This window comes from Nycticebus coucang, chromosome 4 (assembly GCF_027406575.1).
Source record: "Nycticebus coucang isolate mNycCou1 chromosome 4, mNycCou1.pri, whole genome shotgun sequence".
Taxonomy (NCBI): domain Eukaryota; kingdom Metazoa; phylum Chordata; class Mammalia; order Primates; family Lorisidae; genus Nycticebus; species Nycticebus coucang.
Genome location: NC_069783.1, coordinates 92,894,358 through 92,920,929, shown reverse-complemented (window position 1 = coordinate 92,920,929; position 26,572 = coordinate 92,894,358). Strand labels below are relative to the sequence as shown.

The window sequence follows — 26,572 nt, the reverse complement described above, 5'->3', positions numbered from 1 at the left end:
GGGACCAAGTACCCAGGAAGAAAAGAGTTGAAATGTGATTCAACAAAAGGGGCAGAAAAATAGGTACCTGATCCTCCATCGTCTTGAACTCTCATCCTTTGTATGTGCAAATTTGTGGGAACAAATTCTAACTTTTTATCTGCTTTCAAACTGCTTGCTTTAAACGAGGGACCTAAGAAGTGAAATATGAGAAAACATAGGCAATCAAAATAGAAAAAAGAAAAATGATATTCGGAAGATGCTGCTACGTGTAAGTAGGTATGTGTTGGCAGTGGCCTAGAAAATTCTGAGTTGCCCAGGGACACATTTCATTTCTCCAGGTGAAAATGTTGGTGAGAAGGCAACCTCTTGGCTGGGAGACTGGTTGTGGGTGCTTAGGCAGTGAACAGAGCTAGGGAGAACTAGCATCAGGAGGCTATGTAATGATGCTGCGCCGTCCATGACTCAGCGCTCAGCTGAGAGATCTGACACAAAGATGTGATTTTGTGCAGCACGATTTCAGCTCTACTATAAAAAGCAAAGGGGTCCACGCCAGAGACTGCCTCTTCCAAATCTAGGGATGGCCATTATCCAAAATCAAAGAAACTGCTTTGGCTAGAGCAACATATTTCAATTCAGAAAAGTGATGAAAAGGTTTGCTCATTACCCCAGGTCCATCATGATGAACAGCAAATGCAACATAGCACTGGCCTAGCCCTCTGCACATGGACCTAACCAAGTTCCTTTGTGTACACCTGGATGGCTAAGGAGTTTGGACAATGTTTTGTAACAAGTACCCTTAATCTTATTTCTATAATCAGCACCCATAACTAATTAAGTAGAGAAACACATGCCTACAAAACAAAAGGGTTACAAATTGAACTGACAATCAGAAGAGTAGAAGAAATAAACATTCTATCTAGTTTAAAAAAAAAAAGTGCTTATTGTCATCATGTGAATCACAGACCCGCAGTTCTGTCTTCTGCTTTTCACCACAGGAGATTGCGCCCTGTAGCCTGATACTTATGGAGTGGCCCACAGACCAGCCTGAGAACTCGAGAGCCTGTGAGAAATGCAGGATTGCAGACCTATGTTTTAACAAAGTTCTCAGGGGATTTGGACACGTTGACATCTGAGATCTGCTCAAGGTTGTGCGGGCTTCCACTTTCCTGGGTAACCGTCCTCTGGCACGGAGAGGTCCCTGGGCTCCTTTGGGCAAATGCTGCCACTTTTCTTAATGCTATCTATGTGCTTCAGACTCACCCCACTGTTACATTGGGTTCTTCTCATCCAAGTTCCTATGTTCTATGTCAAAACGACATTAGGGGGTTATGATTTTCCTTAAACTCTGAAATTCTTCATTATGTAGAGGGATAGAAGAGAAGAATCTGAAGGTAGGGAATAATGAAATGCTAAAGCCATACATAAGATAATGAAAAATAACAAAACTTCATTCCGTTTGGAATACAAGAGGAAGAATATAGTCTTCTAAATCTATCTAGGAGTGTTTTGAAAATCAAATGGAATCTTTCAAGAAGAAAATGCGAGGTGTTTCTATTTCACTTGCTGTTTTGCACCTTAAAATGGAGAGTTTCACCTGACAATGTACATGTTCGTAAAGTACCACTGACTATTTAACCACGAAATCTAGAAAGCTGCTTTGTCTCAAGGCAACTGGCCGATATCTTTTTGGTCACTTTATTGATTTTGGCCCACGATGAAGAGAGAACACAAACCAATAATAGCTGGGTGATTTTGTTTCCCCTAAATTTCATTCTACAGTAGCTGTTTTGGCAGATGACACCCTAGGAGGACTTTTCACTGCAATTCACAGATTTCTCTTTTTAATGAAGCTCCAAAAAACCCATATTTGAAAGAATTCACACCTACATTAGAAGCTATTTTTAAAACTCCATTAAGGTGTCTGTCAGTGGGAGTGTGTGAACACCGTGGGTTCCGAGCTCTGGCTGGGGAGGTGGAGCGCAGGCGTGCTGTGTTGGGACGGATTGCACCTACCTTTGTACTGATGGAGGTCGGTTAGGTTCTCCTGGTACGTGAGGATGATAGTCTGATACTGGGTGACGATCTGGCGTCGGAGACTCTCCCAACAAGGGGACAGCTCCCCCAACTCCTCCAGCTCACACACTCTACAAGCAAGACACACACGTCAGGCCATGGGGCTGACTCACTTCCCAGGGGGAGTCCTATCCAGGAGAACAAAATGGATGTGGATGTATCTCTGATGCCCAAGGTGGACCAAAACAGTGGTTACTCTGCCAGTCTAAAGGCAACAGAGTGGGAGATAAGGACAGATAGCTACAGACCACTGCCCCTGGGGAGGAATGTATGAAGAAGCTTTATACAGAAATTCGGTCTAGTGTTAAAGGAAACAAAGCAGACATGTGGAAGAGAGATGTTGGCGAGTTGCTCCACCATGGTGTCCTGGTGACCCTGTAGGTGCCTGCTCAGCTACAGGCCAGAACCAAAGGCTGCCCAGGTTCCAGTGAGGTGTGGACCTTCTGCCTGGCACCATGAGAACAGAGCTGCAGAATGTAAAAACCGCTCCGCTGCAGCCTAGAACTGGACCCTCAGCTCATGCTGTAGTCATTGGCCTCTCAGGATTGTCCTTTTCAGGTATGGGCAAGAACCACAGAAGCTGGTACCTTTGGCTGTCCTTCCTTCTACTGGTAAAGAGGGGCCTGAATCTAAACAGGCTTGCTGTGTCATTGCTGGTAAAATCAGACAGGTCGATTTGGCAGATGAAGAGGGGAGAACAAAGAAGAGGAGGAGGAAGAGAGAAGGAAAAGAGGAACCGCCATCTTCAGAAAAATAAAAGCTGTACAGGAATGGAAACATAAACTCCTTAGCTTAGCAATGAGTACGAGCTACATAATCATCAGAGCAAAAAACAAAACAGACTAAAAAAGAAAAAAAGGATAAACATACTAGGAAAATAATGGGGACTAAGAGAGCATAAAAGGCCTAAAATCCTCATCCCAGGAAATTAGTAGCTAATACTTGAAACCAGTTAATAAAAGAGAATACACATATATTTAGAAGTGTAGCAGTAAACACTAAATCCACTAAAAGGTGATTGTTTCTGGGATGTATGTTTGTTATGTTTTTAGTTAAAAATCTTTCAGCACTATTCAGCTTTTTATACTACGCAGATGCTTTCCTTTGAGGGAAACAAACTGATTTCATAAAAGTTCTTGAGAATCTACTAAATTGCCTGAAGTTTAAAAAAAAAAAGGTTGTGCCATTTTTTCATTATTAAAATAGCAAAATTAATGTAAAAGAACACCCAGTGCATATAGGGCTGTGGACAAGCTGTTGTCCTCGTCTGCTGCCAGCCAGCTGACCACTGGCCTCAGGCTGCCCCTGAGCATGGGAGCTCAGTCTGCCTCGCAGCCGCTAGCCCCTCTCTCGGGAATGTCTTTGCCTCTGTTTCATGAAGCTGCTTCCTACACCTTGGTGTCAGCTTAACATCACCATGTACAGAGGCCTGCTCTCATCACCCTCTCCCTTCCCACAGCTCCCCCTTTAATTTCCAGCACAGCCTGACACATCCTGAGCTCCTGTGTGTGGCTCCCACTTCTGTGTCTGACCATCTCCCACGGTCTGTTGAGCTTGCCAAGAAGCCTCCCACGCTAAGCACAGTGCCTGATATGTGGCTGCTGCTAAAAACAAAACCCTTGAACTAAAGCGCTAAAGGAGAATATGAATGTACTCCTTGAAGTTGTAATATGCCATATACTAGGAAATTGTACCATAATTAAAATTTAAAATATGAACAGGGAAGATATATGGAAAAGGTGACTATCATGATGTAAACATATACGAATATGACAAAGCTGGGATGAAAAGCTCCTAAATACCTATATGTGCATATACAGAGATAAAGCTGTTAGCAAGATATTAAGAATTGGTAGATTTAGGTGATAAAAATTTGGGCATTCGTTGCATTATTACCATTTTTCTTTATGCTTGAATTTTTTGAGATAAAAAATTAAAATAACAGTAGTAAAATAGTAGAATTCTGATTGCCTTGTTTTCCTTCATGCCTCTGTTAGGCTGTGCTTATAATTAATATCTTTTTTTAGGAGAAAAAGTGGAAATGACAGTCTGAGATTGCTATAGTTTGAATGAGACACCCAAGGTTCATGTGGTGGGAATTTAATCCCCAATGGAACAGTGTTATCAGGTGGAACCGTTAGTTTTTTTTCCCCTCAAAGGAAAGCCCTCATGAGTAGAATGATGCCATCGTCTCAGAAGTCGGCTGGTTATTACAGGATTGGGTTTATTATAACAGTGAATTCAGCCCTTTCTCACGAGCTCTCTCACCATGCTATTCCTTCTGCCATGGAATGATACAGCATGAAGCCTTTGCCAAATGCCAGCACCTTGTTCTTGGACTTCCCAGCCTCCAGAACCATGAGTCAAATTAAATTCCATTCATTATAAATTATTCAGCTTCTGTATTCTGCTATGGGACCACAAAACAAACTAAGACGAGACAGGAGACTCAATATGCAGGACCTGAACCACCTGTCAGGTCTCTCTCCTCTGCCTTAGTTCCATAAAATGTACCTGGGGCTGAGAGATGCAGAGGGGTTAAGACCCTTGCTCCATGGGACCAGAGTGTCCTATGGGTTGTGCTCAGTTTTCTACAGCCCTCATCTCTGTGGCTTTAATTTAGGAATCTACTGACTAAGCAGCTATGCCCCCCAAATGACTGCTGTCTCTAACTTTCTGAAGGACAAACAAGAGGGAAAGAAAAGGGTAAAAGAAGAGGTGATGAGTGCTGGGCAGACATCTGGGGCTTCAAGCAAACTGTCTTGTGAAATCCTTACACAAGAATCTGTGATAAAGAAGAGCAAACCGAGGCTTTGGCAAGCCAAGGGCATGGTGCAGAGGCTGGGTTTGCAGTCCAGCCCGTCTAATGCTGGAGCTCTGCCAACATCTCAGAAAGGAAGGGGCCCATGACATGGACGGGGTGTAATGGGTGGTCAGCCCCTCACGTGTCCTCACCTGGCCGCATCTTCTTCTAGCAAGAGCTTCACGAACTGCCGTGGCACATGCAGGGAGAGCACACTCTCTGCCATCTGCTCCAGGATCCGCAGGTGGTTGCCATCGGTGGTTGGAAACCGGTACATGCGGCAGATGGCGCCACCGAACACTGAGGTGTGGCAATGGAGACAGGCTGTGTGTGAGCTGGCTGCAGACCTGCCTCATGCGTCTTCCTCCCCTGGCCCTCAATGAGGCAGACACCTCCAAGTCCTCTCACCATTCACCTCAAGGGAATTAAAACACTTAAACCAAAAACCCACCAAGCGCCTTAACTTGATCATTCCTCTCTTGCAACATGCAATCTTCTTATCCCAGAACATGTAACTAACTCTGGAGTGTAAGCGGCTGGGGGGCAGGGAGATTATCAGTCACTAAACTCAATGCAGAACAAGAGACTGAAACGAAGGCATGAAATGAAGGAGGCGCCTGGCTTCCTTGGGTACCACTAACTCTTCTTATGCCTCAAAAAGAACAGCACGCTGACAAGCAGAGCTGTCAGAGGTGAGGATTGAGGTGCATGGCTGTGACGATCACAACAGGTGGGGAAAAAGGGGGACCAAGGGCCTGAGACAGACACTCACGAGAGTGGCAAGAGTACCAGTGGGGGGAGCTGTTTACCCGATTTCAGCAAAGTGTCTTTTCTCAAGGAAGCATATTTGGAGCGGATTCCCAATGACTCCGTCAAGCTCTCATCAACAGGTAGGACCATCTAAGAACATGGACAGAAAAGCAGAAGAAAACTGTGAGACCCGATGGCTTCAGAGCACTCAGCAGCACCGTGGCCTCAACACATCATAAAAGAACCCTTAAAACAAATATCCACCAGAACTCTACAATCAACATGCGGCCCAAGCCACAAACCCACCTACCTCCCGGTGTACTGATCATACTAGCTGCATACATGATATTCTAGAGGTGCGTGTCTTCTCGCTCATTTCACCCTGTGTCTCAGTGTCCTCGTGTACAAAATGAAAGGAAGGAAATAGATGCCAAGGAATAGTTCCAGAGCTAATGTTCTAGGCTTACTTTAGGTAAAATGAGGTATCTCTGTATTTTTCAGGAATGACTACTCCATGTCCGGGCTCTTAAATGAGAATTCTCTGAGAATTCTGTGTGAGAATGTGCATAGACCGGGGAGGGCAAGGGGAGAGGGAAAGGGTGCTGAGAAGGTGGGGTGCGAGGCACGGCACTCACAGGGCACATGGCTCTGGAAAAAGAAGATAATAACAAAACAGAACAGATGATCTGGGTCTCAAATGCCTCTTTGCTCCTGCTCCACACTCCTCAGACTCCTGTCCTGGCTGCAGTTCCTCCAGCGGGACTCTTGCCCACTCGCTCCTACTCTTAGGAGCAGCTAGCGCATGCCCAGAGCAGGCTCGGGCTGCAGAGCAGCAGAGCCTGGCAGGCCAGGAGCCTTTTCTCCCTACTGTGAGATGTGCCTGGGGGAGAAGTGGAGCATCTTGTGAGTGGCGTGGGGGAAGCGGGGCACCAAGCAGCAGGCCCTGCCCTTCACTGAGCACAGAGGCTAAGTCCACGTGGACAGGACCTCTTGCTCTTTCTAAAGGAGAAGAGAAAGGTGGCCTACTGACCCTCCCATTGACAGTGTCCACAGATCGGGTCACAGGGGGCCGCTGGTCTGACTTCTCCTCCATCTGCCAGCCGATAACAGTGATGTTGCCCACGCGGTCACTCTCTGCAGACCTGCAACAAGCAACATGCTTTGGTGACTGTGTTGCAACTGTGACTCTTTTCTGCTTAAATGCACACTTCTGCCACTCTGGGTCCTCAGGGCTCCTGAAACATTGGGGCCCAGCCAACAGGTCAGTGAGGCAGCTCACTACATGCACAGTCTCCCTCCAGGGGAGGCAGACAAGGAAACCATGGATGACAGAGAAGGGCTATGTCTGGTAGGGGACAAAGCCCCACAGAGAAGTGTGGCCATGCCAAGTGACATTGGGGAGGGCTTCCCTGAAGAGGAGCCAGTGCTGCTCCTGAGCTGCCACCAGCCCGTGAGCTCACTCCTGCCCAAAGAGTAACGGGGACACATCTCTGAGTCAGAACTGGAGAGCACCTTTTTCTGTCATTGGATCCCTTTTTGTTCCTTCCCACTCTAACATTTTGATTAGCCCCAAGGCCACAGTCTGTGCTCCAAGTAAACTGAGACCAACTACAGCTTCCTGAAGCCTTGAATCCTGATATGCTACAGCTGATGCCACTCAAGCCTTGGTTGGCTTTGACCCTGAGACCCCATTGAAGTGGCTGACAGCTGCCTGGACAGTTCATCCAGGACAGTCTGAGGCTTTCTATTTATAATGTTCGACTTAGCCAGGTTCTAAATTTTTATGTGGTCACATCTACTTACCATCATTTCCTTTGTGACTCTCTCATTATTCTCATGCTTAGAAAAGTTTTCCCCCCGTGCTATCTACTCATCATAGGCACTCCTTGGGTTACAAACAAGGTAGATTCTGTAAGTTTGTTCTTAGCTGAATTGTACATAAGTTAGAATAGGTACATTTACCGGTGACCTGTAACAACCCCCGTTTGTAAGTGCAAGTTGTACACCAGTTGGATGTTTGTAACTTGGGAACCATGTGTAGTCATCTTTAGTTCCTTTTATGAAGGTCCATTTCCCACACTTAACTCTGACCCAACTAGAATTAATTCTGCCATAGGACATACCTAAATATTTTTCTCCAACAGCCCTTTCGCTCACATGATCCTTCTTTCTTTACCTAAGATTTTTCCTTTTTCCTGAAATCAAGTTCTCCATGCATGCTAATGGCTGCTACAGGGCTCTTGTCCTGTTTGTTGATTGGATAGCCAAAGCCTGCAAGTGTCATTATATATAGTAGTTTCAGAATGGTTTGATATTACAAGGACTTAATCAGCTTTGCCAAATTTTCTCTTTTTCATTTTTTGAGATGGGTCTCACTCTGTCACCCAAGCTGAAGTAGTGCACCTGTACAGTTATAGGTCCCTGCTGCCTCAAACTCCCAGGCTCAAGCTATTCTCTTGCCTCAGCCCAAGTAGTTGGGACTGTAGGGACGCACCATCATGCCTCGCTATTTTTTTAATATTTTTTTTTGTAGAAACAGGGTCTCAACATGTTGGCCAGGCTGATCTCGAACTCTTGGGCACAAGCAATCCTCCCTCCTTGGCCAAAGTGCTGCAATTACAGGCATGAGCCACCATGCCAGGCCTTTTTTCCTATTCTGGACTCTTCCCAGATGATATTTTTCTGTTTTTTTCTATTATTTTGAAAAAAAGAACACCAAGTCAGGGGCTCTTCTGGGAACTTCCCCTAAAATGATCCTGGAAGGGTTGATACCGTTCATCTTCCCAGCCAGGGACAGAGTTCCCCTCCCTCATTCATTCATTCATTCATTCCCTTTAATATTTATTGAGCAGTAGGCAATGTTCTAGGTCCTCGGAATACAGCAATGAAACAAAGCAAACAAAAATCCCAGCTGTCTGGGAGATTACATTCTACTGGGAGGGAATGGGTAACAGGCAAACACATCTAGTACTATTAGATTTCTAGGCTTTCCTTTAGGCCTGATCACAGCTGTGCTCCTATCTCCTGCAGATGTCACAAATTTCCATTCCCTGATAGGCCCTCTGATAAGCTAATTGTTTTACTTTAATAGAGAGCCACATCCCCACGGAAACTGGCTTCTGGGTGTGCGCTCATTATAGGAAAGGGGGCCTCTCCCCATCTGTCCCTGTACCTCATATCCAAATCCTTTCCAAAGAATAAAATTAAATACCAACCTTAGTGTTAAATGTAACCTATGATGCCTGTCCTGGAGCAGATCTTTGACAATGAACGTTCCAGAGCCCAGTAAATACATCTGAGAGGAGAAGGGAAGAGAGACTGTATTAGTGCGCTGGCTTTGCCTCTGATACAATTACCATGACCTCAGGGAGTCCAGCTGGCTGGTGCCCACAACACATCTCACCCTCACATCAGTAGCCAACAGAGATGCTCAGAAATTCTCAAAGACAAGTATGTTTAGACATGAGTTAATTTGTGAGCCAGTAGTCACAGAAGTCAACCTGGGTTCGCATCTCACTCCAACAATTATGTAACTTTACAAAAAAGGAAGAAAATCCCATGAACCGCAACGTTACTTAACTGTTCCCTGAGATCTATCTTTGACATCGTATACAGATAGTTTGATTTGTGTCATCTGATTGATAAGAGAGTCTTGAAAGAAGGCAATGCTGCTTAGAAATATAGGATTGTTGGTTCCCTAGAACAGAAAAGGAAATAATTAGAAAACGAGATTGGATTTTTTAAAGTACCTGCTTTTGAAATACACCAACATTTTCGGGATAAGAAACTAAAGTTCTAACAGACTTGAATCAACACAAATGCTAATGGCAGCTTCAATGAATGTGTACAACTGAAAAACTGCTTTCTAAAAGAAGAAAATGTAGTCTGACATAGCCTATTACACATCCAGATACAACAAGGCTCATTGCACAAGCTGTGCCTAAGTGCTTGTTTCTGAGGGTTTCACACTCAGTGGGAGGAACTTTCTAAAATTGAAATGTGAATATCCCTTTGCATTCTTAGTTTACAACTTAAGGTATATTATGTATTTGGACCTACTGCTTTGCATTGTTCCTCTAAGACTTACAAATGGCAGATGAAAAGAGGAAGTGAATGGCTTTAAGTGGTTTATTATGTATCTCTAGAAGCCTGTGTTTGGAATGATTAAAGCCTGACTTTTTTTTTTTTTTTGGTAGAGACAGAGTCTCACTTTATGGCCCTCGGTAGAGTGCCATGGCCTCACCCAGCTCACAGCAACCTCCAACTCCTGGGCTTAAGCGATTCTCTTGCCTCAGCCTCCCGAGTAGCTGGGACTACAGGCGCCCGCCACAACGCCCGGCTATTTTTTGGTTGCAGTTTGGCCGGGGCCGGGTTTGAACCCACCACCCTCGGTATATGGGGCCGGTGCCTTACCGACTGAGCCACAGGCGCTGCCCCTGACTTTTTTTAAGCTATCCTTTTTTTAGGGCCAGCGGCTAGCTTCTAGATCATAGATGGCTATTTCCTGGCAGCTTAGCCCTGCCCTCAAAGTCCCACATTCTCTTTCTCAGACAATGGTTAACATCCTCGGTTCCTATTGTACTTGCTGGGGGGGGGGGGTCCCTGCCTCTGCCCATGTTCTCTCTGCAGCACCAGGCTGAGTCCATCAGTGCTACTGGACATCCCATCCTGGGTGGCCTACAGAAGCCTCAACCCAACTCAAACTTTCCCCCCACTTGCCCTTGGGTAAGGCCATCTCTGACTTTCTTCCCAAGCAGGCTAAAAGCTTTGGTGCCATGAATTCCTGCAAGTTCTACTTCCGGGCCTAGCTCACATGCACTTTACTCCCTCCCACTGCCAGAGTCAGGTCTTGCGTTATACCCCCAAACAACTGTCTGAGTTAGGACATCAGATGAGGTGAGAGCCCTGCACAAAACTCCACAAGGGCTGTGCTGGCCTGGCCTTCAAAGGGTCCTGTCCTTGCTTTCCTATTCGTGCCTTTCATATACACTGAGCAGGGTGCAGCTAGGCCCCAAACCCACATGCTGCTTTCCCGCCATCGCACCTTTGCAGAACTGCCTCAGAACTCTGGCAACCCCCTCCATGTGTAGTCACTAGACTGGAGGGCACGCCCTGGAAGCTGCAAGACTCCAGACCTACTGAAGCAGCACTACCCTAGCAAGACTGCCCTGTCCCTCAGAGCTGGATGGGACCCCAGCATCCTGGGGCTCTCCTCCTCTCTCTAACACTTCCCACACTCTGCACAGGGCCAGCCCCATTCACTTCTGCCTCCCCATCCATAGGCTGGCCAACTCCTTGGGGGAGGAACTGGGCCCCAGTGGTCTCTATATGATTCACAGCATCCATCGCTGTGTAAGCAGTGTTCAACAAATGCTTAGAAAACAGAATTGTTATCTTGAACTTAAAAACAAGTTTCTTAGTAACTAAAAGAGCTAGCTTTTAAAATGCACAATTGCAGAGGAAGAGAAAATGCAGCTTGTTTGATAATTCTTCGCATTACAAATAAAACCCTGAAGAATTTCTATGCTAGCAACTCCTACACTTAGTGTCATAGCTTACGTAATATGCTCATTTACGTAATATGCTCATTTATCTAAGAGGGTTTTTACAAAATTCCTTTGATGAATGTATATCATTTAATTTAATTTAATACAAGGAGTTGAATACAAACCACAAAATTAAAAAGGCTGTAAAAACAAAGACCAATAAAAACAGGGGTATGTCTGGGCAAGAGGGTTGGTTAATACTTAACACTCTCCTAAGCTGTGATTAATGAACACAACTCTCCAAAAGTACCAGCCAATTGGAGGTGATAAGGAGGAATTAGGTCTTCCTTTTTAAAAGGTAATCACCTTTATGGAATCATTGTTCAAAAATAACTAGCCAAGGGTGGCACCTGTGGCTAAAGGAGTAGAGCACCAGCCCCATATACTGGAGGTGGCAGGTTCAAAAAAAACTAGGCAATATTTATGAATTGTTATAAAGGAGGTGGCAAATATAAATGCCACCAAGATGAGTGTGGTGAAAAATATTGATGTACTACAAACCCATGGGGAAATAGCAACAACGCATATCAATATAACTGCAGCCCCAGATGCTCAGGTAACTGAACAGACCTCTCCTCAGGGCTAGAAGTATCACTCAAACCTGTCTCAAGGCTCCCTCAGAGAGGGACCAGCCACACCCACCTCAATGATCTCCGTCTGTGCGTGCTTCGTCCAGAATGCCTGAGGAGGGGTGGTTACACTCACTGCCACAAAACTATTTGGTTTTCGATCTAGCGATGGAGTATGCAGCTCGCTGCAAGCTATAGAACCAAGAAGCGAAAGACGTGAGTCCTTTAAAACCAGATACCCGTTAGTTCTCTGTTCCAAACACACCCAAAGAAAGCACAAAGAGTAAATGCCATTCTAAGAGATGAGATGATCACTTGTCAGTTATCACAGAGAGGTGATTTTTAAAATTGAAAGAAATCTCTTCTGACTCCCCCCCACTACCACCACCCTTCCTGTAGTAATGCCATACTGCAGTGGGAGGCTGCATTGAAAGGGGGTTTCTGTGTCCGTGGAATGGAACACAAAGTCAGCAACCTTATATGGGGTCTGCAAAGTTTGACCTCAATAACTAATTAAACTTTAATCAATTGAGCTAACGGCCAGAGGTCTATAAATGAGATGAGCTACATATGCTTGCATCCTATGACTAAATGGCTAACTCGAAGCTGATGGTGCCTCATGTGTCTTGGTGTGCAGATGGATGTACACTAGAAGAAAATGAAAATTTTATTGGAAGATAACAAAGCCTCTTTAAAATTTATTTTTTATTTTTAGAGACCAAGTCTTGCTCTGTCACCCTGGCTGGAGTGCACCAATACAATCAGCTCACTGCAGCCTTGAACTTCTGGGCTCAAGTCATCCTCCTGCCTCAGTCTCCTGCGTAGTTGTGACCACAGGCATGCACCGCTATGCTTGGCTAATTTTTTTGTTTTTAAGAGATGGAGTCTTGCTCTATTGCCCAGGCTCGTCTTAAATTCCTGGGCTTAAATAATACTCCTGTCTCCGCCCCCAAAGTGCTGGGATCCCTGGTGTGAGCCACTGTACCCAGCCCAATATTTTTTTTTTATTAGATTATAACTGTGTACATTACTGCATTTATGGGGTCCAAGGTGCTGATCCAATGCTTTTTTAACTTAGTCATTAATTCTCCTGAATCATATTAAATGTAAGATTATTAAAAAATGTTACATTTCATAACTAAAGTACCTGGTAACCATTTCAGCATTTTGAAATAGATTATAAGACTTAGATTCTATCAAAGGAGTGCTTGACAGGAAAAAATAGTTGTATTTCATCAAATGTAACATGCTCCTCGTTGTAAAATGCACTGTGAAAGAAAAAATTCCCCATTGCTATTTGCCATTGATTGTAAGACACTTTCTCATAAAAGAGAGAGTTCAAATGTGAAAACAAAGGACATCTTAGAATTGATGAATTAGATAATAAACCAAAGATTAACTTAGAAATAGAAATGTTCAGTTTCTCTCTTTTAAATTAAGATTAAAAAACATTAAAATTAATTAACTCTATTTCTGTCTATCAAGATGAAAAAAGTTATGGAGATAGATGGTCGTGTTGGTAATACAACAATGTGAATAAACAGTGCCACATAACAATGTTTTGCTCAATGATGGACCACATATCTGATGATGACCCTATAAGAAAATAAAAGAGCTGAAAAATTCCTATTGCCTAATGACATCACAGCCATCCATAACCTTTTCTGGGTTCAGATACACAACTACTTACCACTGTGTCATAGCTGCCTACAGTGTTCTGTACAGTAACACACCTCGCAGCTCTGTAGCCCAGGAGCAATAGGCCATACCACCCAGCTGAGGTGTGTTAGCAGGATGTACCACCTAGGTTTGTGTAAGTGTGCTTTATTTTTGCACAATGAATCACCTAACAATACAATTCTCATTAGTTATCCCTGTCATTATGCAACACAAGACTGTACTTAATGTCAATGAATGGTTAAAATAATAAATGTTATGACATGTATACTTTATCATAATTTTAAAATAAACATAGATGAAACAAAAAAATCATTAGCTCTATTTAAAAAAATACATTTTGCTTTTCACAACAGGTGAGGCAAATACAGAGGAAAAGGCAGAAACTGAAAAGAGATGGGATGGAAGACATCTCTCATAGAGATGAAAGAAAGAAATGAGGGGAAAAAACGAGGGCAAGAAAATATGAAGAAAGGGAATGAGCAGACACAAATTTGGTAGAGTAGGAAAAAATAATTCTTTATTGTGCTCTGAGGAGAGTTTAGTTGAGAAGATTTCTTCATCACATTCGTTTGGAGTAAGTTACTGGCCATCCCCATCCTTCAGAAGTAGCTGTGAGGATCCAATCACTGCATACAACTCAGAGGCTCTTTCTGGCTCTGATTACACTTTGCCTGATGATAATATTGTCATGCCTGCTATTTATCAGCATGCACATTTGTGTATGTGTATTTTAGGTAGTCACTATTCTTGCAGCTATACTCAGATATTTACCTCAGATCCCTTCTTACGTTTTTAAATTTTCTTTTTTTTGAGACAGAGCCTCAAGCTGTCACCCTGGGTAGAGTGCTGTGGCATCTTAGCTCACAGAAACCTCCAACTCCTGGGCTTAAAGCGATTCTCTTGCCTCAGCCTCCCAAGTAGCTGGGACTACAGGGGCCCGCCACAAGGCCCAGCTATTTTTTGGTTACAGCCGTCATTGTTGTTTGGCGGCCCTGGGCTAGATTCGAACCTGCCAGCTCAGGTGTATGTGGCTGGCGCCTTAGCCGCTTGAGACGCAGGCGCAGAGCCACGTTTCTAAATGTTCAATCTTTTCTATGTCAGTGAAACATCCATCTGGAATCATCTTCCTTCTAACTGAAGATCATCTCTTAGGATTGTTTGTAGTGTGTGTCTGCTGTTGACATATTCTTTCAGCTTTTATGGTTGGAAAATGTCATCATTCCACCTTAATTCTTGAAGGATATTCTCTAGGGAGTCATTATTTTCCCTAAGCCCTTTAAATAAAGGGCTTTTAAAAAGCCTCTGGGCTTTTTCTTTTTTTTTTTTTAAATAAAGTCAGCAGTCTAATTATTGCTGCTAAATTTGGCCTTCAGTATTTTAATAGGATGTATCTAGGTATATTTTCTTTTTACTTACTTTGTGACTTGCTGTATTTTATTAGCTTGAAAGAAACATTTAGTTATAAACACTGCTTCTCATCCTTCTCTGTGTTCCTTCTTGGACACAAAATAAATGTATATGAGACTTTCTCACTATGCTCTTTATGCCTTTTACACTCACTTCTACTATTTTTTTTATCTTCTCTCTCTGACTTTGTTTTGGAAATTGTCTTCTTGATCTATTTCTAAAACCACTAATTTTTTCTTCACTTGTGTCTAATCTGCTTTTTAGACTCATCCGTTGATTTTAAAATTCAGGGTTTTTTTAAAGTCTTGAACATCCATTGGGTTCTTTTCATGGTTTCTAGTTCCTGATGAAATGTTTAATGTCTTTATTCTCCTCTACTGTGGTATTATGGACTGTACGTGTCTCTCCCCAAATTTATACATTGAAGTCCCAAACTCCCAATGTGACGGTATCGGGAGATGGCATCCCTGGGAAGTGATCTATCATGAGGGTAGAGCCCTCGTGAACGGGATTCATGACTTTAGGAGAACAGACATGAGAGTTTGCTCCCTCGGCTCTGCTCTCTGCCATGTGAGGGTACAAGACAACAACCATCTGCAAACCAGGCAGCTGATCCTCACCAGATGACAGAGCTGGTGTCTCAGCCTCTGTAACGGTGAGGAAATAAATCTCTGTGGTTTAAGCCAGCCAGTCTATGATATTCTGTTACAGCAGCCCAAACTGACTCACACACACAGTCAATGAAGTTATTTCCGTGTCTGTGTCTATTAACACTGATACCTGGAGTCCTTCTGGGTCTGTTTCTATAGTTTGTTTCTGTTCCCAGTTCTTGTCTCATATTTTTGAGAATTCATAATTTGATACTGAACCTTATACTTAAAACATTGTTCTCATCTTTTCCTTTAGGTGTTTGAACATTCTTAAAACAACTCGCTTAAAATCTTTGTCTACTAAGTCAAACATCTGTGCTTTCTTGGGGACAGTTTCTAGTGACTGATCCTGCCCCCTGCATCCCCTTCCTCACTGACCCATGAATGGGCCATGCTTCCTTAGCTTTTTTGCAGTGTCTCATAATCCTGTGTTGAAAATTAGATATTTTAAATAATATAATGTGGAAACTCTGGAAATCAGATTCTCCTTCTTCCCCAGGATTTGCTATTGCTACTCTTTCATCGTTCTTGTTTGTTCAGAGACTTTCCTGATCTTATTCGATAAAGTAATATTCTTGGTCATGTGTGGTCACTGTAGGGTCTGCTTCATTAGCCTAATGGTCAGATAAGGCCTGGAGAAAGAGTTCTTTAAACACCAGGAATCGCAGACCTTTACTGTAGATTTTGCTGGGAGTCCCGTGTGCATATTGGGGTACACATCTATCTCTGGCATAGCTTTCACTTCCTGCTTACACAGAACCACAGGGTCTATCTGAGGTGACTGCTTAGGACTTTCTCACTCTTCCCTGAGCATACACACAGCCCCAAGCATGTGCCTAGCCTGCTCGTGCACCAGCTTTGAAATTCCTACAAATATGTCAGAGCTTTGCAAAGATCACTGAGAGACATCACCCCCAAGCTTCCCTTTTGAACATTTTTTTGGGGGTCAGCTTTAGTTACCCCAACTGTCATTACTGCTTCAGGCAGCTGTGATGTTAATCAATTGACAGACACTGTCAGAAAAAAAGGTGTTCCAACTGGGTAAATTCTGAATTAGGCCAAATAAAGACAGGCCCTGAAAGTGGAGTTTCCCTGGGAACTGCCAGCCAAGTCAAATAATGACAATTCCCTTAGAAAAGGATCTCATTCCTCCAGTGGCTCTGAGGCTGCTGGTACTCACCATGATTTTAGGGCTGTTGGTTTGCAAGTCTATCATAGAATTGGGGAGAGGAAGGTGGAAATAGGGCAAGTTAAAACACCATAAATCTCTCTGTCCTTAATGAAACAGAGAGATTTTTCTTGCATACATGCTCCCAGAATGAAAGCCTTTGGTTAATTCCAGAGACCTGAAACAACCGACGAGTGAAAAATAAAGATATAACGACGGCAGAAGAGCTGTCACTGCCAGCTTTGAAGACGGAGGGAGGAGCCGTAAGCCCCCAAGAGGAATGTGGGCATTTCCGTGAACTGACGATGAGCCTTAACTGATAGTGAGCAAAGAAATGGGGTCCTTAATCCAAAAACCACACGGAAGTGAATTCTGCCAACAACTTGAATGAGCAAGGAAAGAGAATCTCCCCAAGAACCCTCAGAGAGAACTGCAGCCCTGCTTCCCCTGGATTTGGTTTTACGAGACTCTAAGCAAGGACCCAGCAAAGCACATTGGATTTCTGACCTAACGGAACTGTAAGATAATAGATTTGTATTGTTTTAAGTTGGTAAATCTGTGGTAATTTGCTATGGCAGCAATAGCAAGGAAATCAAAGAGTTAGTGCTTTTTGTGTTCTAAGAAGTCTTTGCTAGTACTAAGGTTGTGAATTCTCCTATGTTTTCTTCTAGAAGCTTTATTTGTTTGTTTGTTTATTGAGACAGAGTCTCACTCAGTTGCCCTGGGGTTGAGTGCTGTGGCATCATAGCTCACAGCAACCTCAAACTCTTGGGCTCAAGTGATTCTCTTGCCTCAGCCTCCCAAGTAACTGGGACTATAGGTACCCGCCACAATGTCCGGCAATTTTTTCTTAGAGACAGGGTCTCACACTTGCTCAGGCTAGTCTCAAACTCCTGAGCTCAATCAATCTACCGGCATTGGCCTCTCAGAGTCCTGGGATTATAGGCGTGAGACACCGCGCCCAGGCCTTCTAGAAGCTTTTAATAAAGGTCTTATTATTTTTTTAAAGTTCTCATCTGTTTCTTCTATTATACTAAGTCTGCCTCAATAGGAATCTCTGATTTGACAGGTCCATTTGTTCCCACTCCTGTGAGCTATAAAGTGTCCATAAAACACCGGTGGTCTCTCTCTGCTTGATCTCCCACCACATGGAGAATATTAACACTCACACAAGAACAGAATATTTGGGTTTTTCAGGCACTAGTGATGACAAATGGACTGAGGTGTATCAAGTGGCCAAAAGCTGGGAAGACTGATTTTTCTAAGGTTGATGGGCCCATGGCCACACTGAGAACACACCTACCTACAAGTGACATTCTCTTTTGGCCTCATCACCCACCCAGCCTACCTAAATTTCAATAAATGTTGAATTTCTTGCTCAAGTTCCATTGCTTCCATGAAGTTTTCTCTGCACAGGCCACAGTCGCGTCCCTTCTGTTTATCACTTACATCATTCATTTGGCATATTTCCATAGAAACCACAAGCCTCTGATACGTACGCCTCATCTCTCCAACCTGATCTTCTGCAATTACAGCTGAACAGATGCTAAAGAAATGCTGGCAAAACATATTTCAAGCACATACCTTTGACTCAGCAGTTTTTATCTCCAAGAGATTATCCTAAGGAAATAATCAGCAAAATGTATGAAAGCTCTACGTATAAGTATATTCACTGCAGTGGTATTTAAATCGCAAATTGGAAAAAAAACTAAATGTCCAATACTGGTTAAAACAAGCACAGCATAGCTGTAAGATAGACTTTATGTGGGCATCCAAAACGATGAAGTAGATTCCATACATATTAAAGCAAAAATATGCCTTGCTATGTAAAAAAAAAAAAAAATGCCAAAACACTAGGATAACGCTTGTAAATAATTGTATCACTTCCATATGAAAATCATTTTTAAAAAACTCTATATAGCACTCCGGGAGGGGAAAAACAGCATTTGGGAAGGGTACATACCTGAAATGCCAATTGAGTATCTCTCTCCAACAGTTTTCTTTTCCTCTAACATTTTTTGTATTGAGGGTTTTACAAAGAGCACATATGAATATTTTAAAAATTTCAACTGATACTTATTTTCAAAATCAGTCAAAATATTATAAGTTAAAAACAAATCAAAATATTTGCTCAACTTTCGAGCTCCTTCTCCTTATTATTATTATTATTATTTTTTTTTTTGTAGGTACAGAGTCTCACTTTACCACCTTCGGTAGAGTGCGATGACGTCACAGGACTCACAGCAACCTCCAGCTCTTGGGCTTAAGTGATTCTCTTGCCTCAGCCTCCCGAGCAGCTGGGACTACAGGTGCCCGCCACAACGCCCGGCTATTTTTTGGTTGCAGTTCAGCCGGGGCTGGGTTATGAACCCGCCACCCGATCCTTACTTTTTAAAAAAATCATGGTACACAAGAGAAAAACTCAATTTAATTCAAGTTGGAGGGTTGTGGGAGGAGGGGAGAAGGAAGGAGGTGGGGATTGCTGTGCTCTCACCGAACGGGCATAATGTAAGGGTACATGGCACAGCGCCTGGGACCTTACATAACAAATGCAAACATTATAAACTAATAGTTTGTACCCTCATATTAATTTGAAATTAATAATAAATAAAAAATTGGGGTAAGATTCATTTAACTTAAAATTCATCCTCACTTATTTAAGCTGTTTCTCCCTCCATGTGCCTAATTAACATGACTGTATTACTAGTTTTGGCTCAGCACATTCAGAAATGTCCTGAGTTCTATTATAGGGAGTGAAGATTTTTAATGTACTTATATGAATTCTCATCCTCTCTCAACCCTGAATCATTTAGCTCAATTTTGTTATATCCAGATTCTGCATGATTAAAGTTAAGCGAATACTATCCAATATGAGCCACATTGGATTTCTTCCATTTCTCTTCTTGTAAGGATCCTGTTTCCCAGATACCACAACTTCTTTTCCTCAATTTGTTCCATCTTCTGGGTGGAGCACATCCTCCACTAACTTCCAGAAAAAGAACACAAGGGAAGTGAATTTACATGAGACTCTGTATAGCTGAAAAGAGTTTCTTTCTACCTTCATGTTTGATTGATAGTCTGGTTGGGTAGAGTAGTCTAGCTCAAAAAGGTAAGTCAAAGTGTCATGTCTCCACCTTTATATTTCCAATGTCACTGAGACTCTCCATGCCAGTTTTATTCCTGATCCTTGGGTATAATCTTTTTAATTTTTCCCTATCTAGAAGCTTTTAAGATCTTCATTTTATTGCCAGTGCTCAGAAATTTCACCATGACAACCTTGTTATGGGTCTCTTTCGTTATTACGCTAGGCCTTAGCAGGCCATTTTTAACCTAGAAATAAATTCTTCCGTGATGAGAGATTTCTTCTATGATTTCTTTGTAATTCCCTTTATTATATTCTTTTCTACTTTTTTCTTCTAAATGTTGGACTTTTCGGATTTACTTTCTAATTTTTCATTTCTGTCTCTCACCCATATCCTATTTTAAAATTTTACTTTCTTGGAGAATTCCTTACCTACCTTCAAAACTTTTTCAGATTTTTAAACATTTTATATATCATATTTAAAATTTTAAAGATTGGCCTTGTTCTTCAATTGTTTTTTTTGTTTGTTTGTTTTGAGACAGTCTCACTATGTCACCTTCAGTAGAGTGCAGTGGCATCACAGCTCACAGCATCCTCAAACTCTTGAGGTTAAGTGATTCTCTTGCCTCAGACTTCCAAGTAGCTGGGACTACAGGAGCCTGCCACAATACCTGGCTATTTTTTTGTTGCAGCTTTCATTGTTGTTTAGCAGGCCTGGGCCAGGCTCTAACCTGCCAGCCTTGGTGTATGTGGCCAGCACCCTACCCACTGAGCTACGGGTGCTGCCCTGGGCTATTTTTTGGTTGCATTTGTCATTATTGTTTAGTAGGCCCGGGCTGGGCTCGAACTGGCCAGCCTCAGTGCATGTGGCTGGTGCTGTAACCACTGAGCAACGGGTGCCGAGCCTTTACTTTTTTATTTTTAAAGATAAGGTCTCACTTTGTTGCCCAGGCTGGAGTGTAGTGACACAATCACCGCCCACTGTAACCTCAAATTCCTCAATCTTCCTCCCTTAGCCTCCTAAGTAACTAGGAATACAGTTGACACCACCATACCTGGCTAATGTTCTTTATTATTTTTTGGAGAGATAGAGCATAGGCTGGTCTTGAACTCCTAGACTTAAATGATCCTCCCACCCTGGCCTCTAGAACTATGGGATTACAGACATGAGGTGCTGGGTCCAGCAGTAGTCTACCCTTATTTTATGGACATACTGTCCTTTCTTGAGTATACAGAATATAATTTCTTTGGCATTTTTTCCAATGTCTGTTTCTTCCGAGTTCTATTTTTTCTACCTGTTTTTCACTTTCATGTTATAGGCCTTCCACAAAGGTTTTGTGACCTTTGACTATTCTTTCATTTTATTTTTAAGTCAATTTAGGGGTATACAGGATGTACCATTATAAGTGTAGAAGTTCAATGAGTTTTGCTAAATATGTACAGCCATATAACCACCAACACGGTGAAGATATAGAACATTTCATCACCTCAAAGATTTCCCTGCCCCTTTTCTAATCAACCCTCACCTTCCTAACAACCTGCCAATTTGACAGCATTATTGATTAATCTTTCTGAGTTTCACATAAGTAGAATCTATAACATGTAGGTAGCTTTCTGTGTGTGGCTCCTCTCATTTTGCTAATGCATCTGAGATTTGCCCATGGGATTATGTAAGCAGTCATTCCTTCCTTCCCCTTGCTGAATGCTATTCCACTGTATACATGAGCCACAGTTAGTTTATTTTCCGGCTGATGAACATTTCGGTTGTTTCCAGTGTTGGCTATTACGAATAAAGCTGCAGGGAATACTTGTGTACCAATCTGTGTGGACACATGTCCATTTGTTTTTGAGAACGAGAAGTTAGAAAGCTGTTTGATGTCAAGTGTACACAGGTGGGCAAGGTGGGTTCAATGACAGTGACCAAGTGGTTGGCAGGCCTGCTTTTGGTTGGGCTCCAGAAAGCTTGCGTCTCTTTGTGAGAAATGAGTGGCTGACTTTCTTCAGAGAAAGCACTCCTTCCCAGAGTCATAAGTCTAGCAGAATTAGGATGCAAAGAGGTTAGAGCAGCTACTTATTCAATAAAGACATCCACTTAATCAATTTCTGTCTAGCTCCTCCCACCCCTGCACTGGTCTACCCACCCAAGCCCCTCTGTTTCTGAAGCCTCTCAAGAAAAGAAACTCCTGATCCCTGCAGGGCTGATGGGGTGTGCTGGACACCTGAGCCCAACTCTTCCTTATACGAACTCTCCAATAAGCCTCCACTTCTGTCTCCTGATCACCCCAGTGCCTTTGGGACAAATCCCGTGCTCTGGCCTCCACCACTCTCACACACAGGTGTGACCAGGCTCCTCTCTCCTATTTGCTATTTCTTCACCTGCTCATCTGCTCCCTCCTCCCAGGTGACATCTAGGGGTTTCAAAAATGTCCCACTGTCTAGAGTTTGTGTTTTTGTTTCTTATTTGTCCTGGTGTTTCAAATGATTTAAAATAAGGAAGTATTTGGAAATATGTTCACTCTGCTGGCATGAAAATGAAGTCCTTGAAGTCAGTTCTGTAATTCGTAAAAAGCAATAAAGTTCTTCTGAGGTGGAGGTGGGTTGATGTGGGAGTTCCAGCGGAGTTACAGGCAGCCTCTCCCCAAACTGCCCATTCCCAGTATACAGTACAGAATGCAATCCCCACTGCAGAACCAGCAACCAAGTCAAGGTTGGAGGAACCCTCTGAACTTGTTTAGGGAAATTTAATCTACAATGGGGACATTTACACAGTCTACTATTAGTCTGATAATAATGTACTTACACTCTTACGGGTTTAGCAATTTGTCCAGGTCTTTTTTGCGAGAGAGAGGGGTTGAACCGCCTTGACCTTCTTTGTCTCAAACAAGCAATAACCGCTCCATATAGCACAAGAGAAAACTGGTTCAGCAAGGTCAAGCAGTAGGCTCAAGACCACACAAGTAGCTTAGTGCAGTCAGGAGTGGAATCCAAGTCATCTGACCCGCCAGGAGGTGCCTCTTTAATGGCACACAACCTCCTAGATATTGTTGCCAGGCCGCTGACCGATAGTGATCACCAACAAGGGAAGGGGAGAAGAGCACTGGGCAGCATCAGGCTCTGGGGAGAAGCATCTTCGGCCTCCTGACTAAGCTACAATAATGCCACGCTTCCGTAACCCCAGCCTGGGCAATTCTAATCCATTTTTTGGTTATCTTTTCATCTGATCCTTGCTGAGAAGAGGATACAGGTGTCATCACCACCCTTTAAGAGCAAGAACAGAGCGTTAGAGATCCCAACTCAATCACACAAGGCCTTAGAGTCAAGGGTGACAAAGCTGAGCCCTAAGCCCAGTTGCTCTCTTAGTAAGGTGGGGGTAGGTAGCCTGTGCCAGTGGCTCTGGGTGGGCTCACCTCTTTATCCCAGGCCACTTGCCAAGAGCACACCCCTAAGGAGGGTACCCCATGCTAAGGAGACGAGAGCCCCCTGAGGCCTCTCCCCGCCCACATTAGTTCACACTCCTTCAGGGTGCCATCATCTCAGGAACACTGCAGCGGGGGTGGCAGCAACCGCAAGTTCTCTGACACAGGCCTATGCTGGGGTAATGTTTTTATTTATTTATTTATTTATTTTTTGTAGAGACAGAGTCTCACTGTACCACCCTCGGTAGAGTGCCGTGGCGTCACACGGCTCACAGCAACCTCCAGCTCTTGGACTTAGGCGATTCTCTCACCTCAGCCTCCCGAGCAGCTGGGACTACAGGCGCCCGCCACAACGCCCGGCTATTTTTTGGTTGCATTTCAGCTTGGGCTGAGTTTGAACCCACCACCCTCAGTGGTAATGTTTTTTATTTTTGAGCAACATGTTTTTTAAAACCAAACAAAAAGATACCTACCTAAGCTGAATTCTAAAATGGGCTCATCCGGATCTTGTATATTTCCTGAATAGAAAAAAGTGACAGAAAAATCATCCTTAATAAACTTTCCCATTCTTAGATTTAATGCCAAAACACCAACACTCTACTTTCTTCCCCCCAAAACACTGTTATGTAAGGTGATTTCTTATTTTCTAAATAGTTTGCTTTTTAGATTCTTTTATTTATTATTATTATTATTATTTTACAGTTTTGGCTGGGCCTGGGTTTGAACCCACCTTCTCCAGCATATAGGGCCGGCACCCTACTCCTTTGAGCCACAGGCGCCACCGCTTTTGAAATTCCTAAGAAGTCTCAGACCTCACAACCACAGCCTCCTCTCCACCTTGGTTGACGTGCCCACAATAGGGCTTTTGCCACAGCCTGGGCACTTACCAGACAGGCACTCTGGATTCCATACTGGTAAATGAGTCCTGGAGGCACCCACCTGAGCTGGAAAACTTGACAGCACTCAGGTTCCAGCAGAAGGAGTTTCAAAGAAGGGGAATGACTCCTCCTTCCTACTCCTTGGTTCAACCAGGTGCCACACCAGGACACCCCATAGCCTGGGGCAGTTGGTGGGGGCATTCGTCCTGCCTGTCTGCTGGGTGCTGCTACAGTCTAGGGTGCACGTGCCACAAGCTCATACCAGGAGCTGGGTGCAGGCTCTGAGGCTCACCTGCCAGAGAGAGGCCCAGCATGTCGCCCGCCACATCGATGGTGGAAGCCCGCTGCATCGCACGGGCCCTGGCGCCATGGCGAGGGCTCTGCTCTCTTGCTGTCATGATGTCATTGGTGACGATATGCTTCTTGTTCCTGGATCAGACCACACCTGATTCCCTGGGAAGCGCTGTTACCAAGGCCTAGTCCTCTAAGGTGGCAGTAACCCTGAGAAATAGGAGCAAACACAGGTAAGAAACCAGGGGGATGAAACACTGCGCTCTCAAGGTCAGAGAACGGGACCTAATGGGGCTGAGCTCAGCGTCCTCTGGCAGGTGAGGGACTGGGTGGAGTGTCTGCTGGTCTTGGCCCCTACTGGTGCCCATGTCCTCCCCACGGGATCCTGTAAGGATATCAGGTCCTCTTTAGTGAAGGTATACCACAGGAAATGAATGAATGTATACAATTACAAATACAGCTTTGGGGATTTTCTTGCTCACTTTCTTATGCTTTTCTTTTGATGAGTCTCACAGAACCTTTAAAAGTTTAAATCAGTTCACCACAGCTCTGTGAGGAGGGTAAGAGCTACCGGAGAACCTGCTGCCCACAGGCTCCACCCACGTGGTGGAGCACTGGTGAGACAAAGCTCACATCTCTAACCTGCTTGCTTTCTTCCCAGACCTACACAAACTTCCTGTGTCTTGGTCTCAGCCCTTTTTTCCCAGAAAGCACATAAGTGATAATCCAGGATGTGCTGTGCAGAGAATGGGAAAGACTCTGGGCAAAACTCCACCGCAGCTGAGTCAGACAGAGCCTGAGTGGCAAGGCTTGGAGCTCACACTTGCTCACAGAAGTAGGTTAAACAGCAAGAAGCAAGTTTCAAGTTTCTCCAACCCTATGTGCTACAAGTCCTGCTGTCTCTAGAAGGAACAATCTTTAGAAGTAAAGATAATTAGACTGAGCAATATGGATGGTTTAAAACATGCCTAAAGGTCTCCATGTATCCAGAGACATGCCTGTTTTCTCAACGGGTGTCCACACCTCTGCACCTGACGGAGCTGGCCTCCTAAGCTTGTGTTAATTCACCAGTGACTTACTGGACATGTTTGCTCTTGGACCATGTGGCATTTCTTCATAGAAGCACGTCCAAATCCATCATCTAAAAACAGAAAAGTATAAATTTGAGAAGCTATTAAAACATAAAGTTCCTGGAAAACAAGGCCTAGAAATGTGGGGAAGCTCAGAGCCTCTTCATGGTTTCTGAACTCCACACCCCAATCCAATCTTTTGGCTCAAAAACACAAATTTTGCTTAAACCCAAAAGAATGAGAAAGTACACATTCCTCTCCCCTGCAGGGGTGGTCTATGGGGGAGTCTGGGCCTGCCCTAAAGAGCCAGTGGACAGCTAGGTATGGCTTAAGGAAAAGGTGAGAATAGGCATCTGAGTTCTACTTTCCCCACTTACAAAGTACAGGCTCCAGGAAAAACTGCAGGACCCTCTGAGGCTCTGCTCTTCAGGGTCTAAGATAAGGCTAGTCGCACCCATCTCACAGGGCTGCAGAAAAATCAGATGTACAAGAAGAGGAGAGCGTTGTGCACATCCCACTGGGCTCCCACGCTGCCGCTGCTGCTGACTACCTCCAGGTGCCGTCCTGGAAAGCGGAGCACCCAGGCCCCACCCGGCCCCAGCACTGTGCTGCGCTACTGGGCCAGGCCTCAGGACCCTCCCAGTTCACCAGCCATGTCCATTGGTCAGAGAGCAGTGCACTTGGCCACAGGCAGACTCAGTTTCACTTGCAGCCTGTGCTCCTATTCCTGCCACTAAGGGCGCCTAGGGACCTTCCGCCTGGGCACCGCAGCAGAGAGGGCAGTGGCCTGGCTGGGGGGCCACAATAAACTTCACCCAGGGGAAGATTCGCTGGTTTGCCAACGTCAAAAGGTGTCCAAGGCAAACCACATGCAACACAAATGGTGGGAGTGGGAAAGTACTTACAGCACTAACATCATTTTACAGTAATACTTGTACAAATTAACTCACCAAAATGCAAATGGCAAAAGGTATGAATTCATGAAAGGCAAATACATATGGTCAACATTTTGGAAAAATGACCAAATGCATTAATAATAAAGCAATGCTAAATATATCTGTCTTCACCTAAATGAGTCCTCTAAGAGGTTATTTGTTCTTTTATTAAGAATATGCACTGCTGGAAGACCTGGTGGAAACTGTGTAGTACTTTCCTATATTGTTGATCACATTTTATTTTATTAGTAGTATTACTTTTTGAGACAGAG

At 43.9% G+C, this 26,572-nt stretch overlaps 1 protein-coding gene across 17 annotated transcripts in view; it reads right to left on the bottom strand.

Moving 5' to 3' along the window:
• Positions 1 to 26,572, bottom strand: part of INPP4A (inositol polyphosphate-4-phosphatase type I A) — a 141,950-nt gene that overhangs the window by 44,624 nt on the left and 70,754 nt on the right. For 16 of the 17 annotated variants that reach the window (XM_053588065.1, XM_053588057.1, XM_053588059.1 and 13 more), the window contains exons 2-12: positions 25,375 to 25,436; positions 24,297 to 24,505; positions 23,600 to 23,644; positions 11,797 to 11,915; positions 9,189 to 9,305; positions 8,824 to 8,903; positions 6,639 to 6,750; positions 5,668 to 5,758; positions 5,011 to 5,158; positions 1,996 to 2,126; positions 68 to 172 (exon numbers count right to left, since the gene is read on the bottom strand). In XM_053588065.1, the coding sequence (XP_053444040.1) occupies positions 68 to 172; positions 1,996 to 2,126; positions 5,011 to 5,158; positions 5,668 to 5,758; positions 6,639 to 6,750; positions 8,824 to 8,903; positions 9,189 to 9,305; positions 11,797 to 11,915; positions 23,600 to 23,644; positions 24,297 to 24,402 (1,054 nt within the window). In that variant the 5' untranslated portion in view covers positions 24,403 to 24,505; positions 25,375 to 25,436. Of the gene's footprint in view, positions 1 to 67; positions 173 to 1,995; positions 2,127 to 5,010; positions 5,159 to 5,667; positions 5,759 to 6,638; positions 6,751 to 8,823; positions 8,904 to 9,188; positions 9,306 to 11,796; positions 11,916 to 22,510; positions 22,969 to 23,599; positions 23,645 to 24,296; positions 24,506 to 25,374; positions 25,437 to 26,572 lie in introns of those variants that run through there. The other variant, XM_053588071.1, reaches the window with a different exon arrangement.